Source organism: Rhinolophus hipposideros, assembly GCF_964194185.1.
Source record: "Rhinolophus hipposideros genome assembly, chromosome: 3".
In the NCBI taxonomy this organism is placed as follows: domain Eukaryota; kingdom Metazoa; phylum Chordata; class Mammalia; order Chiroptera; family Rhinolophidae; genus Rhinolophus; species Rhinolophus hipposideros.
The window spans coordinates 10,930,271-10,946,389 of record NC_138049.1 but is presented as its reverse complement, the minus strand read 5'-3'; the positions used below and the strand labels follow the sequence as shown (position 1 = coordinate 10,946,389).

At 42.2% G+C, this 16,119-nt stretch overlaps 2 protein-coding genes across 7 annotated transcripts in view; one reads left to right on the top strand and one right to left on the bottom strand.

Moving 5' to 3' along the window:
- The window catches only part of TIAM2 (TIAM Rac1 associated GEF 2), a 219,611-nt gene extending 205,023 nt beyond the window's left edge, over positions 1-14,588 (top strand). The window contains exons 22-29 of the mRNA XM_081033788.1: positions 5,781-5,960; positions 7,609-7,727; positions 8,678-8,786; positions 9,406-9,464; positions 10,115-10,220; positions 11,148-11,235; positions 11,529-11,683; positions 13,460-14,588. Coding sequence (XP_080889914.1) covers positions 5,781-5,960; positions 7,609-7,727; positions 8,678-8,786; positions 9,406-9,464; positions 10,115-10,220; positions 11,148-11,235; positions 11,529-11,683; positions 13,460-14,070 — 1,427 coding nt within the window. The 3' untranslated portion in view covers positions 14,071-14,588. The remainder of the gene's footprint in view (positions 1-5,780; positions 5,961-7,608; positions 7,728-8,677; positions 8,787-9,405; positions 9,465-10,114; positions 10,221-11,147; positions 11,236-11,528; positions 11,684-13,459) is intronic.
- The window catches only part of TFB1M (transcription factor B1, mitochondrial), a 56,577-nt gene continuing 54,651 nt past the window's right edge, over positions 14,194-16,119 (bottom strand). For 5 of the 6 annotated variants that reach the window (XM_081034007.1, XM_081034003.1, XM_081034005.1 and 2 more), the window contains one exon: positions 14,582-15,005. In XM_081034007.1, coding sequence (XP_080890133.1) covers positions 14,762-15,005 — 244 coding nt within the window. In that variant the 3' untranslated portion in view covers positions 14,582-14,761. Of the gene's footprint in view, positions 15,006-16,119 lie in introns of all 6 variants that reach the window. The other variant, XM_081034004.1, reaches the window with a different exon arrangement.

Below are 16,119 nucleotides of genomic sequence, written 5' to 3'. Positions count from 1 at the left end.
TTATATTAGTTTCAGGTGTACAACACAGTGATTAGACATTTATATAACTTACAAAGTGATCTCCCTGATAAATCCAGTACCCATCTGACACCATGAATAGTTGTTACAGTACTACTGACTATATTTCTTATGCTATACATCCCCATGACTAAATTGTCACTACCAGTTTGTACCTCTTAATCCCCTCACCCCTTCACCCATCCCTTAACCCCCATTCTCCAGCCTGGCAACCACAAAGTGCTCTCTTTGAGCTTGTTTCTGGTTTGTTTGTTTGTTTGTTTATCCTGTTCTCTAGATTCTACATATAAGTGAAATAATATGACATTGGGCTTTCTTTGTCTGACATACTCCACTCAGCACAATACACTCTAGGTCCATCCATGTTGTTGCAGATGGCAAGATGTCATTCTTTTTTATGGCTGAGTAATATTCCGTTGTATATATGTACCACATTTTCTTTATCCTTTCATCCACTGGTGGACATCCAGGCTGCTTCCGTATCTTGACCATTGTAAAAAATGCTGCAGTGAACATATGGATGCACATGTCCCCTTGAAGTAGTGTTTTGGGTTTCTTTGGATAAACACCCAGAAGTGGGATTACTAGGTCTTTCTTTGTCTCTTATAATAACTTTGTTTTAAAGTCTATTTCGTCTGGTATAAGTATTGCTACCTCAGCTTTTTATTTTATTTTTTTTTCTGTTTCCATTTTCATGAAATATCTTTTTCCCATCCCTTTACTTTCAGTCTGTGTCTCTTTTGATCTGAAGTGAGTCTCTTGTAGGCAGCATATAAAAGGGTCTTGTTTTCTTATCCATTCAGCCACCCTATGTCTTTTGATTGGAGCATTTAATCTGTTTACATTTAAACTAATTATTGATATGTAGTTATTGCAATTTTATTCCTATCTTGAATTTTTTTTTTCTTCATCTTAAAAAAGTACTTCTAACGTTACTTGGAATACTAGTTGGGTTGTGAGGAACTCCTTCAGCTTTTTATTGTCTGAGAAGCTCTTTATCTGTCCTTCAATTCTAAGTGATAGTCTCGCTGGGTAGAATATTCTTAGTTGTAAGTCCTTGTTTTTCATCACTTTGAATATTTCCTGCCAATCCCTTCTGGCCTGCAAAGTTTCTGTTGAGAAATCAACTGACAGTCTTATGGGAGCTCCCTTGTAAGTAACTAACTGCTTTTCTCTTCCTGCTTTTAAGATTCTGTCTTTGTCTTTAACCTTTGGCATTTTAATTATGATGTGTCTTGGTGTGGGCCTCTTAGGGTTCATCTTGTTTGGGACTCTCTGTGCTTCCTGGGTATGTCTATTTCCTTCACCAGGTTAGGGAAGTTTTCTGTCATTATTTCTTTAAATAGATTTTCAATCCCCTGCTTTCTCTCTTCTCCTTCTGGTACCCCTATGATGTGAATGTTGGCACACATGATGTTGTCCCAGAGACCGCTTAAACTCTCCACATTTTTTGATTCTTTTTTCTTTTTGCTGTGTTTATTGGGTGTTTTCTGCTACCTTATCTTCTAAATCATTGATTCGATCCTCTGTTTCATCTAATATGTTGATTTCCTCTAATGTAGTCTTCATTTCAATTATTGTATTTTTCATTTTTGGCTAGTTCTTTTTTATGTTTTATGTCTCCATTTTTATGTTTCCTATCTCTTTTTTTGAAGTTCTCACTGAGATCACTGAATATCCTTATAACCAGTGTTTTGAACTCTGTGTCTGGTAAAGTGCTTGTCTCCATTTTGTTTAGTTCTTTTTTGGAGCTTTGTTCTGTTGTTTCATTTGAGACATGTTTCTATGTGTTCCCATTTTGCCTCCCTTTGTATTAGATAGGGCTGCTATTCCTCCCAGTCTTAGTAGAGTGGCCTTATGTAGTAGGTGTCTATTGGGGCCAGTGCTCTCCCTGGTCACCTGAGCCAGGTGTTCCACGTGTGTCCCTTGTGTGGGTTGTGTTTGTCTTCTGTTTTATTTGAGCTGTGGTTGCTGTTGGCATGTCAATGGGAGGGATTGACCCTCAGGCTGATTGGTTGTGAGGACTGGCCATGACTACAGTGGAGGAGCTGTAGTACAGGGGCTGACCCTATGGAGCAGGATTTGCTTTAGCAGGGTTCTGGTGCCTTCCCAGTCTGCCCCTTGGGTGTGTCTTTTGTGGAGATGGCTGGGTAGTGCTCTGGTGTAGTCTGAAGCTGACTACCAGGTGTGTTGGCTCTGGGGCTTCTTGGAAGGATTTCTGTTGCAGCCATGGTCAGCTGCTCCCTGTGCCCTGCCTAGGGACACTTGGTATGAGCTCCAAAGAGATCTGCAGATGGTTGCCACTTGTGCTGAGCTTGACGTTGCATGGGAGAGGATAAGCTGCAATCTAAGTCTGGCTGCTGGTAGTGCCAGGATTGGGGCTGTTTAGCAGGAGGTAGGAGGCACACTGAGGCCAGATGCTGCTAGTCTTGGCCTTGTGAGCCTTTGAGAGATTTTAGGAATGTCCACAGCATGAGCCAAGACAGGCCACTTGTATGGAAAAGCCCCTGGAAGTGGCTTGGGTGGGCCTGCAAGTTGAGTAGGGTGGGGTCCCAGGGAATCACCAGGGCAGGGCAAATGTGCTAGCCAGATTGATGGAGACTTAGATTTGGCACCCACCTGAGCCTGCACACTGGGAGGGAGGAGGGCTCCACAGAGGACCAGTGGATTCTGCTAGCTCCTCCCTCCAGAAGAAAGCTGCCCCTCCAGCCCTCGCCCTGCAGCCAGACAACTCGGTTCCTCCCCATATGTCCCTGGCGCCTTTTGAGCTGGTGCCCCAGCGCTGGAACTCAGAGCGATCGAGTCCATCAGAGAGTAAGTCCACGTGCTGTCCCTTTAAAAGGAGTGCTGGGGCTGCAGCTGCCCTCCATCTCACTCAGCCACAGTCTGCTGGTTTTTACAGCCGGAATGTATGTCTTTTCTACCTGGCACTGAAACCCTGGGCTGAGGAGCCTGGTGTGGGGCTGGGACTCCTTGCTTCTCAGAGGAGACCTCCACAGGTGAGATATCCCTCTCAATTTTTAATGGTCACATGCAAGTGTGGGAACAGCCTGTTCTGTGGCTCCACCCCCTCCTACTAGTCTCAAGGTGGCTTCTTCTTCATGTCGTTAGTTGTAGGGCTTCAGTTCAGCTAGACTTCAGGCGATTTTCAATGATGGTTGTTCTGTAGTTTAGTTATAATTTTGATGTGGTCATGGAACAAGGCAAGCACAGTGTTTACCTACTCTGCCATCTTCACTGGAACTCTCTTGTTGACCTTCTTAAGTCTGAGGAATAACTACAAAAAACCACCACCAGACAACCACCATAAAATTTATAAGAAATGTGTTAACTAAAATTAAATCCTCTTTGATAGAACTAGAAAAATCTCACATTCATTACAGCTTACATCCTGTCATTGAAGTACATTTCATCTGTCCACACTTTTATCATCTTTACTTTATTTGCTTCAGTTGAAGATTTTTATTTTTTTAAGTCCAAGTAGACTGGGTGGTCAACCCTCATTGCTCTTCCCCTTCACGCCAATAGCAAACCTTCTTCTGTGGAGCTGAGAGAGATGCCTGAGCTTTGGCCACTGACTTGCAGTGGGTCAGCTTGTGGGCAGATGGTCAGAACATTGATCCACTTGGGCATTCAGGAATGGGCTGGCTAGTTAGTCCAGCCTAGAAAGTATATTCAGAGATCTGAAGACAATAATGACCTTCTTTGGTCCCGCTGCTCAAGGAGCTCATGTCGCTGACAGGTGTGGAAGTATTGGAGTTTTTGTGCTGCAGTCACCATGGTTGTGTCATCAACCTGAAGTTCAATCTATTCCTGTCATACCCTAAATCGGGAATGCTTAATGGAGGCTATTCTATTACTGAAGCTTCTTTCAATCACCATACACCTCTTCAGGTTTGAGATTAGAATTTCAGATGTCTGTCTCAGAAGGTGTTTTTCTGTCCCACTCTTTGGAATTCTCATTTCTAGTAGCAGAGACAAGAGAAGGAAACATCACTGAGGCAGGCATAAGACATTAAGCCCTAGGCCCTGAGCAGTAGTAATTCAGCCCTCACGGAGAACATCAAACAAATACAGGTCCTCAGGAGTCTCTCCCCTTTTGTACAGTGGAAACCATCTTACGAAAATACATCTAGTGCTATTTAGGTTATCTGAACTGTCTCCAGTCTCCAGGAAAGGTCACCAGGTTACTTGTATTCTCTCAAGTGTATTTGGAAATAAGATATGAATCCACCAAAGCTTGAACTATTAATGTCATAAATTTCCAGGATAAAAATGACTTCCCCCAGGACTTGAATGCCTTCTTCAGAACTAAGGATGACCTCATGTGGTTCATTCCCGTTATGATTTGCTACCTTCCTAGCAGCCCGTGAATCAGGACTCTCTTCCATGACAATGGAAAACGTTTGTGGAGTGTTCTACATTTGAACTTTTTAAGTTGTGTCAACAGGGTATTAGGAGTCAAACTAAGTTCCAAGCCCCTTCTTCTGTCTGTCATCCATTGCTTCTTAGTGGCATTTTCAGAAAGGTTCCAGAGTTTGCTCTTCAATGTTTCTTTCTCAAAACCAGGAAAAGTATTCTTCATACTATCATGGAGGGCATGCAGAGGTTTATCCCAACACTGTTAGTGTTTAACCAGGTCTACTGACACAGTTCTACCATCTGGTTTAAATCCAGAACTCCATAGTATCCTAGAAAAAAAGGCTTAAGTTTAAAAAATGGAGTCTGGGGCTCTTCCAGTTAACAAGACCTAGCCAACTCTGTCTTCTCGAGTTCTTTCAACAGAGACCTGATTCCACTGGGATTTCCTCCCAGGAACACTTTATTGACAGTATACAAGAAAATAAAAGCATACCAGTGGTTTGCTTACTTTCTCCTTTGTCATAAGGATGAAGAATCATCTCTCCATCCACTTTGTCTGCTGGGCACATTCAAAATGGGTCTGTCTCTCTTAGAAATTGTAGATTTTGCCTTTGTAACAATCCCCCATATAAGAGTATATCTTCATTCAAATGAGCTGAATTCCAAACAGCTGGTCAACCCGAGTGGCAGCTGATGTGTCCACTGGCTCTCTCCCAACTAAATGCACTTGGATTGTGTGCTCCCTTCGTGACACTCAGACACTGAGCACAGAGGCAGTTTTTACTGCCCAGAGGAGTCTGGGTGTTACACCTGGTGGAAGTTTCGACTGCTCAGAGCTGTGGAGGTGGAGGCTGAGTGCTAAATAACTTATTTTATAGGGGAAAAAAAGATACTGCTTTATGAATAGCCCTTAAATGTATAGGATAAGTAACAATTTGTGCTAGGACAGTTGAAAAAACTACTGGTTTATTTTGCTACATGAATCTTTTGGGGAGGGGGTATGGTGTAGGACCCAGATCACATGTTTTGTGGCTTTATGAATTGTTTGAAACTCACTTTTTAAGTACCTGTAACCATCTCTCTCATGAGTCTGCATCGAAATGTGCCTTTAAAGTCAGACATGCCTACATTTTGACTTGTTCCTCTGTAGTGTGTGGACTGTACTATGTTTGCAGCCTAGTATAGTCCCTTTGCCCGCGGGATTTGTCACAGCTGTAATGCTGAATCCAGGTTGACAGCTGGGTGCTTGACCTACTGATGCATTTGGGTTTTTATTTAAGAATGGCATTAGGAGGATGATAGAAGTGGACCGATCTGTAAGTTCATTGAAAACGAAATGAAGTGCAATTGAATTCATCCTGCTGTGCTCTTCTAAGGGTCTGTTATCCATCTGCTTGTAGCTAAAACTGACAAAGCCTTCAAGGCTTTCCTGGATGCCCGGAACCCCACCAAGCAGCATTCCTCCACACTGGAGTCTTACCTCATCAAGCCCGTCCAGAGGGTGCTTAAGTACCCGCTGCTGCTTAAGGAGCTCGTGTCGCTGACAGACCAGGAGAGCGAAGAACACTATCACCTGACAGGTGAGAATGGAGGGGCCTGAGATGCAACCTGATGAAGCCCACACGCCCCCTCTGCCCCGGCTTAGTGTCATAGTCTGAGACACTTCTCAGGACTATGATCGTTCATCTTACATCTAAGTTTAATGTGAAAATAGCTAGATACATGGTTATCCCTTTAGATGGGCAAAATACTTGGCAAAATGACCTCTGTGGTACAGCCCAAGTCCCTCTGGAGGGATGATCCCATTTTCATTTTCATAAGAAGGTAATTTCAGGGACTTGAAATCCATGGAGTCAGGTCACTGAGTTAGCCAACAGTACTGCAAGAACCGAAAATCAGGCCTATTTTCCTACGAGCCTGTGAAGTTTTGTGGTGTTTGCTGCCCAGAGGGCTGCTGATCAAATACGTTGGGGGTGAGGCTCCACCTTGTGGAAATCTCTGAGCAGAGTCTGACTCCCAACACAAACTCCTCATGACAGGTTATGCTTTAAAGTTGATGCTGATGTGTTTTCTTTTGTCACGGAAATTACTGGCCTAACACCCTGTCACACAAAGCCACTCGTTTAGATAGTAAACAGAGTCTCCCATAAAGAGATGCTGTGTTTGAATTAGAGAGAAATAGTGATATTCTGCACGTATTAAAACTAAGAGGGCCTGTTACACTACATGTAAAGAAATACCTGGAGAGAGGACAACTTATTAATAAGTGTTAGTATTACTGAATAATAAACACTGAGAAGAGTGTCAAGTAAACTAGATCTTTTACTGTGACAAGTAAACTTCTGTATTATAAGTAACAAGGACAAAATATTTTTTGTATGAAAGTTGAATTCTGTAAGTAAATGCTACAAACTGTGATTAGTATTCAAAATACAGTGTGGAAAGTTAATTTAGCATCAAGATGACCTTTAAAAGGCTTCTGTTAAAAACTGCCTTCCCAAACTTCCCCCAGCTGAATTAAAATGTGGAGTCAGGAGAACAAAGTATGAGGTGACCTGAAATTTTGCTTTTTGACTTCGATAAAATCATCTTGTCCCTCATAGGCCTGTGTAAAAAGTTTTAAGTAAACTATGCATAAAGGCAACCAATTTCTCTGGCAATTAAGCATTTACAGAGACATCTGTAAGTTCTTAAACACTGTTGTAGATACAATTCCAGTAACTGGTCCAGGAGGAGAGGCAAAATTTAAGAGCAGGTGCCCTCTGACCACTTGGTCTTGGGTTCAAATTCTGGCTCCACTCCTTATTTCTCTCTTTGGAAGTCTGGCAACATCGTTAACCCCTCTGCACCTTAGTTTTCTCATCTGTAAAATGGGATTGAGTACTGTCATCGAGTTATTGTGGGGAATGAGATGATTCACATAAATTACTCATCACAGTACATGCCAAATAGAAAGGTATTCAATAAATGTGAGCTCTTATTATTAGCGATATTTTTAACTTCTAAAAAAACTTACTGCCTCATTTCAAAGAGAGTTTAAGGTGGAAGGTAATTCTACTCTTCTTCATTTGAATGACTAGATTATCCTGGGCTGTTGAGTCGTGCCTGCTGCTGGTAGTAAGTGCTGGTCTCGAGTCCTGGCTTGAATCTTGTTTTTTCTTCACTGCTGTGGGATAGGATTTAAAGTGAACAAAAATTATACAACAAATCTGATTTCATATTTTGCAGAAGCACTAAAGGCAATGGAAAAAGTAGCAAGCCATATCAACGAGATGCAGAAGATATATGAGGATTATGGGACAGTGTTTGATCAGCTTGTAGCAGAGCAGAGTGGGACAGAGAAGGAGGTCGGTGGGACTTCTGCGTTCTGAGATGCTTAACGCGTGTGCTCCCTGGGTCTGTAGGTGACCTCTAGGCTGGGCCACCCCGTCAGGGCTTTCCTGGAGGAGGGAATGCCTACATTTTTCCCTTGTGATCTCAATGCTTATAATCCACACCGTTTAAGTATAAATCTCACATAAAATTCATTACATTGCTTTAAAACTGTAACCTTATGTCATGTTCACATTGTACAAAGAAAAACACGGTCACTGAGCGCATATCCCTGCCTCTTCCTGCTTTCCCGTGGGGCATGTGGTGAGAACATAGCAGAGGCTGGAACCACTGTGGAGAGCGTGAGCTGGCAGAGAGAGGATGGATAGAGGAAGTGGGAGCCAGCACACGGACACGATCTAGGGCTTTTTGTCTTCTTTTGTTTCTGGCTGATTACTGAATTTAGACTCTTGAGCTTCTAAAGTCTACATGTAAGAAGCAATACAGTTTAAGTAGAAAAAGGCAAGAACAGAAAACAGCTGGAATTCAGTTTTTTATTACAGTCAGTTTCCGTGTTGGTACTGTTTTATTAGCAGGCCTAGTGTGGTTTATGGGTTAGAGATGGTAACTATATTAGTTCCTGGGGGAAATGTTGATAAGGGCACTTTGGATGGACCTTGACACCGGTGGAAATAATGCTATGGAGTAGGTCACCCACATATGAGAGGCAAGTGTCACCCACATATGATATATGCATCAAAGCAAAATGCTTTCACGTTTATGTAATTTTTCAAAAAGCGTGATGCTTAGCTCCTATTTTCAAAGGCTCCGTTATTCATGGCCCCATGTTAACAGCATCATAAAAAGCAAACAATGTACTTGTTTAGCAGTGACCGTATATGTAGATATATGTGATTCACTGTCCAACATGCAACTACCCCTGGGGTTTCCATGTCTTCTTTCTCTCCTGTTCTTTCCAATACAGGTAACTGAACTTTCAATGGGGGAACTTCTGATGCATTCTACAGTCTCCTGGTTGAATCCATTTCTGTCTCTAGGAAAAGCCAGAAAGGACCTTGAGCTCACAGTATTTGGTTAGTATTCCATTCCCAAGACTATAAACTGAAAGAGGCTGGCAGCGGTGAAGAGCGTACCAACCCACCAGTCTAGCTAACTCCTGATTTCCAGGAGCAGCTAGAGTCCTTGCTAGAATGGCTTCTGATTACGGCCAGCCTCCAACTATTGAAAACTCTGCGTACTCATTATCTTGTTCTCTGCCGTGTGCTGCTTGGCTTAGCGGTTCTCTCCCAGTGTTACAGGAACAGATCTCCCGAGGCTCTTTTGAAACCTACTACCTTCATAGTTTGTTGCATATCAAAACGTCTTAATTCTCACTGAGAGCCAGCAGAGGGAGTGTAGACTGTGTGTCTCCCTGACATGAACACCGTGTCCTCAGCCTTCAATAAGACAAAACAAGAATTTTTAAAAATGCCAGGATCCACTTCCGATAATAGCTTTTAACTAAGCAGGTATTCTGCACAATTCAAATGCGAACAGGAGGAATACCATTTATCGGCTCGTGTGCTGGCATAGCGGGCTATGGGAGCTTTATAAGTTTGAAGAGCTTTGTTCTTTTAAAATGTTGAGCTCCGGTTCAACCTTGGAAGTTTGTATAAAATAATGAAAGCCTTTTCTTTCTCTTTGTTTTTTCAGTTTTTAAGAGAGCTGTCATACTGGTTTATAAAGAAAACTGTAAACTGAAAAAGAAATTGGTAAGACAAGAATTAATTTTAATTAAAGCTACTGTTTCATGGCTGTATCTTCCTATTAATGTTGAACTGAGATGCCAGCTAAACACCCAGGCGTCACGGGCTAATATCACTTATTCCTAGGGCAACTGACCAAATCAAATACTTAAGGTATTTCTTATTCTTCCCACCAAAGATGTGTGTTTTAAAAGAAGGGTATGCGGACAAATACCCATGCTGGGGCCTACATAGAAAACCAGCTTTTATAGCCCTGAAAATGGCCTGGGTTTACTCTATACACATGAGAGTCTGTGCAACTTGGGTTTGTTTTCAAATGACTTTCACCTTGATTTAAAAAAAACGATGCTAGCTGTGGATACTATAAGCCATCAGCTTACCATTTAGAGGTAATGTGAGGACATGGAAAGCTCGGTTGTCATTCTTGGTTGGGACCTAGAACTCTGCTCCCCAAACCCTGACTCTGCCCTATCCCCGCCCAGTCTGTGAGCTCCTTGAAAACTGGGGCATGCTCAAGCGGAGGTTTCTGCACCGTGAACACCCCACGGCTGCACGGAGCCTGGCACACGGGGTAACTTAAGGGGTCCGTACTATGTGCGCATCCTCCCTGGGCGAGAGCTTGCTGTGACACTTTTTTTGTGGCTTTCACATTACAGCCCTCCAATTCCCGGCCTGCTCACAGCTCTGCTGACTTGGACCCGTTTAAATTTCGCTGGTTGATCCCCATATCGGCACTTCAAGTCAGACTGGGGAATACAGCAGGTAATTGTTTTGTGTAGTAGTACAATGCCAGAAAAAATATCTTACGACCCTTACTTGAATTGTGGTCTGAAAGAGCAGGAAAGAATCTTGACGTTATGTAGAGAAGGCAAAGGAAGACAGCAGAGGTGGCTCTGATATTTCCTTCCAGACTTCTGAAGAAAGTAAATGCCAGTGGGTGGCTTCTCTTAGCCAAATACTGCTCTTTATTGTTTCCTTTTCACTATCAACAATTTTTCAACATTTTTCTTTCCACCTAATATCCTTGATAACCTAAAATATGTTAAAGAAACAAAGGTCCATCAATTTAAATTTTAACACATTTAGATTCACCAGAAAATTCCTTAAGATTGAGCAATATTAAAAATGGTGTACAAACAAGAAAAAAAATTTTTTTTCAACCCTGTACAACATTGAGATCCTTCTACAATAACATGTTCATTCAGAGATACTTCCAGAATAATGTTCTGGTGACAGTGCCTCTGGCGATGGAAAGGACCAACAGGCTAAGGCGTGCAGTGATGTTTGATTTTTGTTGACGTGCCTACGCTCCCCAGAACATGACTGAATTTGGGGCTGACCTCTCTTACCTAGAGCACTTCCTACTGTTCCTTCCAAGGAATGGGTTGAAAACAGGACCCATTTCCCCTCTTCCCCACAGAGATGGAATTCAGGGATAGGGAGTGAGGAAGCACTAAGATGGATGGGAAGCTTCAGCTGGAAATGGAAGAAATAACTAGAAAGTATTTAACTTTTTGTGAAAGTCATACACAGAATGAGCCGCAGAAGAAAATGATGAGTCAGGGCTGGGAATATTTGACATTTTAAAAAGTCACTCAATAAACGATGAGTTTTAAACTTCACAAGTGTTCTTAACCACAGGCTCTTTGGGAAAGTTGTGGAATCTTGTTTGTATCGCCTTTCACACAGGGACAGAAAATAATTCCCTATGGGAGCTGATCCATACCAAGTCAGAAGTAGAAGGACGGCCAGAAACCATCTTTCAATTGTGCTGCAGGTATTACTGACTTCCAAACATGAAAGCCAACGGGAGTAAGACAGAATGACACTCTCTTAAGAAAGGGAGTTAATTTTCAGTGCCTTCCTGAACTGTGGTTCCAGAAGTGTACACTGAGTAAAAACATACCCAAATCGTAGTGCTCAAAAGAACTTCAGTTCTCCTTTTGTAAGTGAGGAGACCAAGGCGCACAGAAGCTGGTGATTGGCTGTCGGTCTGTCCTGAGAGCAGTAATGTGCCCCACGAGGACACTGGACACTAATGCTGCTCTTTCTCTCCCTCCTTGCCCCCAGTGACAGTGAAAGCAAAACCAACATTGTCAAGGTGATTCGATCTATTCTGAGGGAAAACTTCAGGCGTCACATAAAGTGTGAATTACCCCTGGAGAAAACGTGTAAGGACCGCCTGGTACCCCTCAAGAACCGCGTTCCTGTTTCAGCCAAATTAGGTGAGAACTGTGCTAGCCTTGTGATTTTTCAGGAAAACACCAAGCATCCCTAAAGGACAGATGTTCTTTTAAAAAATTTTGTTAAATTTACTGGGGTGACATCTGTTAAAAAAATTACATGGGCTTCAAGGGTACAATGTTATACTACTGGGTGTTCACCACCCAGTGTCAGTTTTCCATCCATCACCATATAGTTGACCCCCTTTTCCCTCTCCCCCCTTCACCCTCTGGTAACCACCATACTGTTATCTGTGTCTAGGAGTTTTTATCTTGCTTGTTTGTTGCTTAAGAGTTTTATATCCCACAAGTGAAGTCATATGGTTCTCTCCTTTTTCTGACTTAGCTCACTTAGCATAATTGAAGATCCATCCGTGTTGTCGCAAATGGCAGTATTTCATCTTTTCTTATGGCCGAGTACTATTCCATTATAAGTATGTACCACATCTTGATCCAGGCACCCATCAAAGGACACTTAGGTTGTAAAGATTATGGACCCCGATGATCACTGCAGCATTAGTCAAGGTTGCCAAGACATAGAAACACGCTCTTATAATACAGCAGTTAACTCATCACTTTGTAAGTTATTAGGGGTAAACTTTGTAAGCTCTAAACCAGACACCCCAATACCTGTGTGAGAAGGTAGTGGCAACTTTCTTTCCTTTTAAGAAACCTAAACATGCCTCTTGTTCCCAGACCTTTTATAAAACAGAACCACTCCCGACCCCAACTCCCGTTTCCCCAGCAGCTGACACCGTCAGCACTTACCATCTTACCTGTTTCTCCCACTGACACGTACAGTACTGCAGGGACTTGGTTCCACTCACGGCAGCATTCCCCATGCTCAGGACAGTGCCAGGCATCCAGAAAGTCAGGGCTTATTGAACGAAGATCAAGAAACCGAAATACTCGTTCTTGCTCGACAGGGAAACATTCCAAATCACGCTGTTCTGAAACTTTCTGCCTGTTTTTAAAATTTCACCTTAAGTTTTTAGAACTTTCCATATTAACAACTTTGTTACTATCTTTGATGTTGTTTTCAGTCTCACAAAATGTCTGTCCTTTTTGGTCACAGTTTGACCTCTTCAGATTTACTGTGTATTTTCTGTTTTGTTCTCTCTTGCCCAAAGCAGCTGTGGCAATCAAAAACAGGCTGTTATCTGCAGAAACACCACAAGTGAGCGGAGTCTCCCCATCCCCCCTTCAACCCAAAAGAAAGGAATTAAACACACACACACAAATGATTAAATAATCATATTAAATCTCAGAAAGTTGGTTAGAAATACCAGCAGTTCTCATGAGAGATGAAGAGCATTTTTCTACTTTCAGTTGAGCAGCAAGGGAAATAAAGGTGAGGAGGTAGGCATCGAAATAGCGTGTCATCTTGGCTATCAAATTAAGAAGTATTTTGGTGAAGAAAAGGAACCTAGATTTTATTAGTAACGAGCTTTTCAACTTACCTATTGGCAAAATAAGAACCTTAGCCCTTATGATAGTTTATAGCTTATTCTATCTAAATCATTAGCTTGGATAACTGGTCATCTAAAAATGCCAAATTCCCTGACTTAAAGTTTCAGAGAAACATGAGCAAAAGTTTCCACACTTACATTATCTACCTGGTTTTTTTTTTTGGCCAAGTCCCAGGATAGTTGGTAACTGAAGTGAGCTGATAAAGTCTGAGGTAATTAAGATATGAAATCATGTAACTACTATGCAAAAGCTGCACACTGTGCAGTCTGTTTCTCTCTCACAAGGGGAAATGTGCTTTTCTCCTGGCAGCTTCTTCCAGGTCCTTAAAAGTCCTCAAGAATTCCTCCAGCAGCGAGTGGCCCAGCGAGCCAGGCAAGGGCAGCTCACTGGGTTCCGACGAGGGCAGCCTGAGCAGCAGCACCCAGGGCAGCAGCGGCCACACGGCTGGCAGCCGGCGGGATGCCCTGAAGCAGTCCCCCACAGGCTTGACGGAGTTTTCAGACGGTCTCATCAAAGAGAGTGACATTCTGAGCGACGAAGAGGAGGACTGCCACCAGCCTCGGGAACAGGGCAGCCCCACCAAAGACATCGAGATTCAGTTCGAGAGACTGAGGATCTCCGAGGACCCAGACGCCCATCCAGCTGAGCCGCAGCCCAGCACGGACAGCCAGCGGGGAGGGGAGCAGCCCAAACTGGTCCGGGGCCACTTCTGCGCTATTAAACGAAAAGCAAACAGCACCAAAAGGGACAGGGGGACTCTGCTAAAGGCGCAGATTCGTCACCAGTCCCTTGACAGTCAATCTGAAAATGCCAGCCTTGATCTCAATTCTGTTCTAGAGCGAGAATTCAGCGTCCAGAGCTTAACGTCAGTTGTCAACGAGGAGTGTTTTTATGAAACAGAGAGCCACGGGAAGTCGTAGTACAGTTTCAATTCAGATATGGATTGAATTGCTCGTTTCACTTTTAAACTGGTGGTAAAGTGGAAATTGCAGAAAAACTATTCCTTATTGGGTTTTGTGCAGTATACATTTTCCCACAAAATAGTTGTAAAGATTTAAGTTATTTTAATTTATTGTGGATCAGAAAACTAGATTAAACTGGTCAGAATCTGTAAATTACTTAGGTTTATATTCCTTTTGAGCAGGTATCAAAATGACTTAGGATCGTTAAAATTGCATTCTAATTATTTTAATTTATATGGAAAAAGCAAGATGGGGAAGTTGTGATCAATAGCTTTTAAAAAAACGTCCTTTTTTCCACTCCTCTGGGCATTTTCTTTCAGTTTTTAGTTTTTGCTTTATTTAAAGCATATTTATTTTAATGTGGGTTAGGGGCACAACGTGCAGATATTTCATTTTTGTAAGGTTGTAATAGATACTGTTTTTACTAAACATGTCATATCTATGCAGTATACATTAAAAGGAAGCTTGTACTGTAACTTGATTATATTTATTTTCTCTACCAACCTGTACAGTAAATGGGAAGTAAGTCACATCTGGTAATTGGTATTTTTATTGTCATTCTGTAGAAGGCAAACAGTACATACATATATGAGAAGCTCAAACTTGTGAAAATCAACATTTGGTAAGCTGCTAGCCTCTGAAGTGGCAGCTAGAGTCTGTAATTCTCCCTGTCATCCTCTTTTTCCTGATGTTTGCTTTTATTTTTCTTGAGTTCGTCTCTGAAATTATAAGCAAAGAGGTTTGGGTCTTCATCACACATTTTTCGGTATACATCACAGAGGCTCTTAAAATGTGAGATAGAGAGTTGCCTGGGTCGAAGAGTAGGGTCCACATCTGCCAACTGTAACAGTTTTCCAGTGCTTTCTAAGCGCTGAGCTTCAGGGAATAACATTCTAAGAAAAGAAAAAAAAATCAGAATTTTAGAAATGATGCAAATCACGTTTCCTTCTACCCTCACTTGAAAATGACATTGGTTCTGACAACTTGAGGAAGTGGAAGCGGCAGCTGCCTGTCCCACACCAGGACAGGGACTTCAGTGACACCACCAGGCAACAGGTACGACCACTGAAGGCAGAGCTAATCGCTAATCTGACTTGCAAGGCATGCGCACATGGGAAAGTATTTTTCAAAGCTAAATCAATACATGCATCTTTAAGGTAAGTGTAAAGTCACGTCTGCTCATTTGCATTCTTAGCGAAATATGTTTGATTTGCCTCATTTTTTAGTATGAAAGTTGTCTATTCTTGTGTGATGTTATCAGTTTTGAGTCTCTATAATTTGAACTTAGCTTTTGGAACTCTTTACCCCAAAATGACCTTTCTTGCCAAAGTCAGAAAACAACTGATGTGGAATGCAGACAGTTATTCCCGTTCGTTAAGATATCTTGAACACCTTTAAAATGAATTAGAAGCATATATTTTGTATTTCATCTAACAAAATCGAATCATTGCTTTAAAAGGAGTAGCCAAACTGATGGGAAGTTTTTCTGAGGCGGAGTGTTTCTTACAGCTGACGGTGGCCTCTGTAAGGAACCACATGTTCCCGACACTCTCAGGGTGAGCGGAATGAGACGTATGAGTTCAGTTTCATGGCAAGGAAGGTCTAATCATGTTTCCTAACATCAGGGACGAATTTATGATGTGACTGAAGGATACCAACAGGCGAAAGTAGGTCAGGCTACTTGGTCCATATCTGCACAGGGGACCGAGTATGTGAAATGAATGGGGCCTATCACTTAGCTAGGCGGTTGTCTTGAAAACAGTAGCTCAAATTCCAGAATTTCCAAAAGTAGGAGGATATACCTTTTGTGATTTCATCTCCACCCCCACAAATCAGGGCCATTCTATACAGAGGAAATCAAGCTGGAAATAAAAATCTGCCTTGAGAAAAATAAAAACAACTTTCCAAAATGTATGGGATGCAGCAAAAGCAGTTCTAAGAGAGAAGTTCGCCACAATCCAAGCCTCCTACTTTAAAAAAAAAAATCCCAAATCTAATTTTACACCT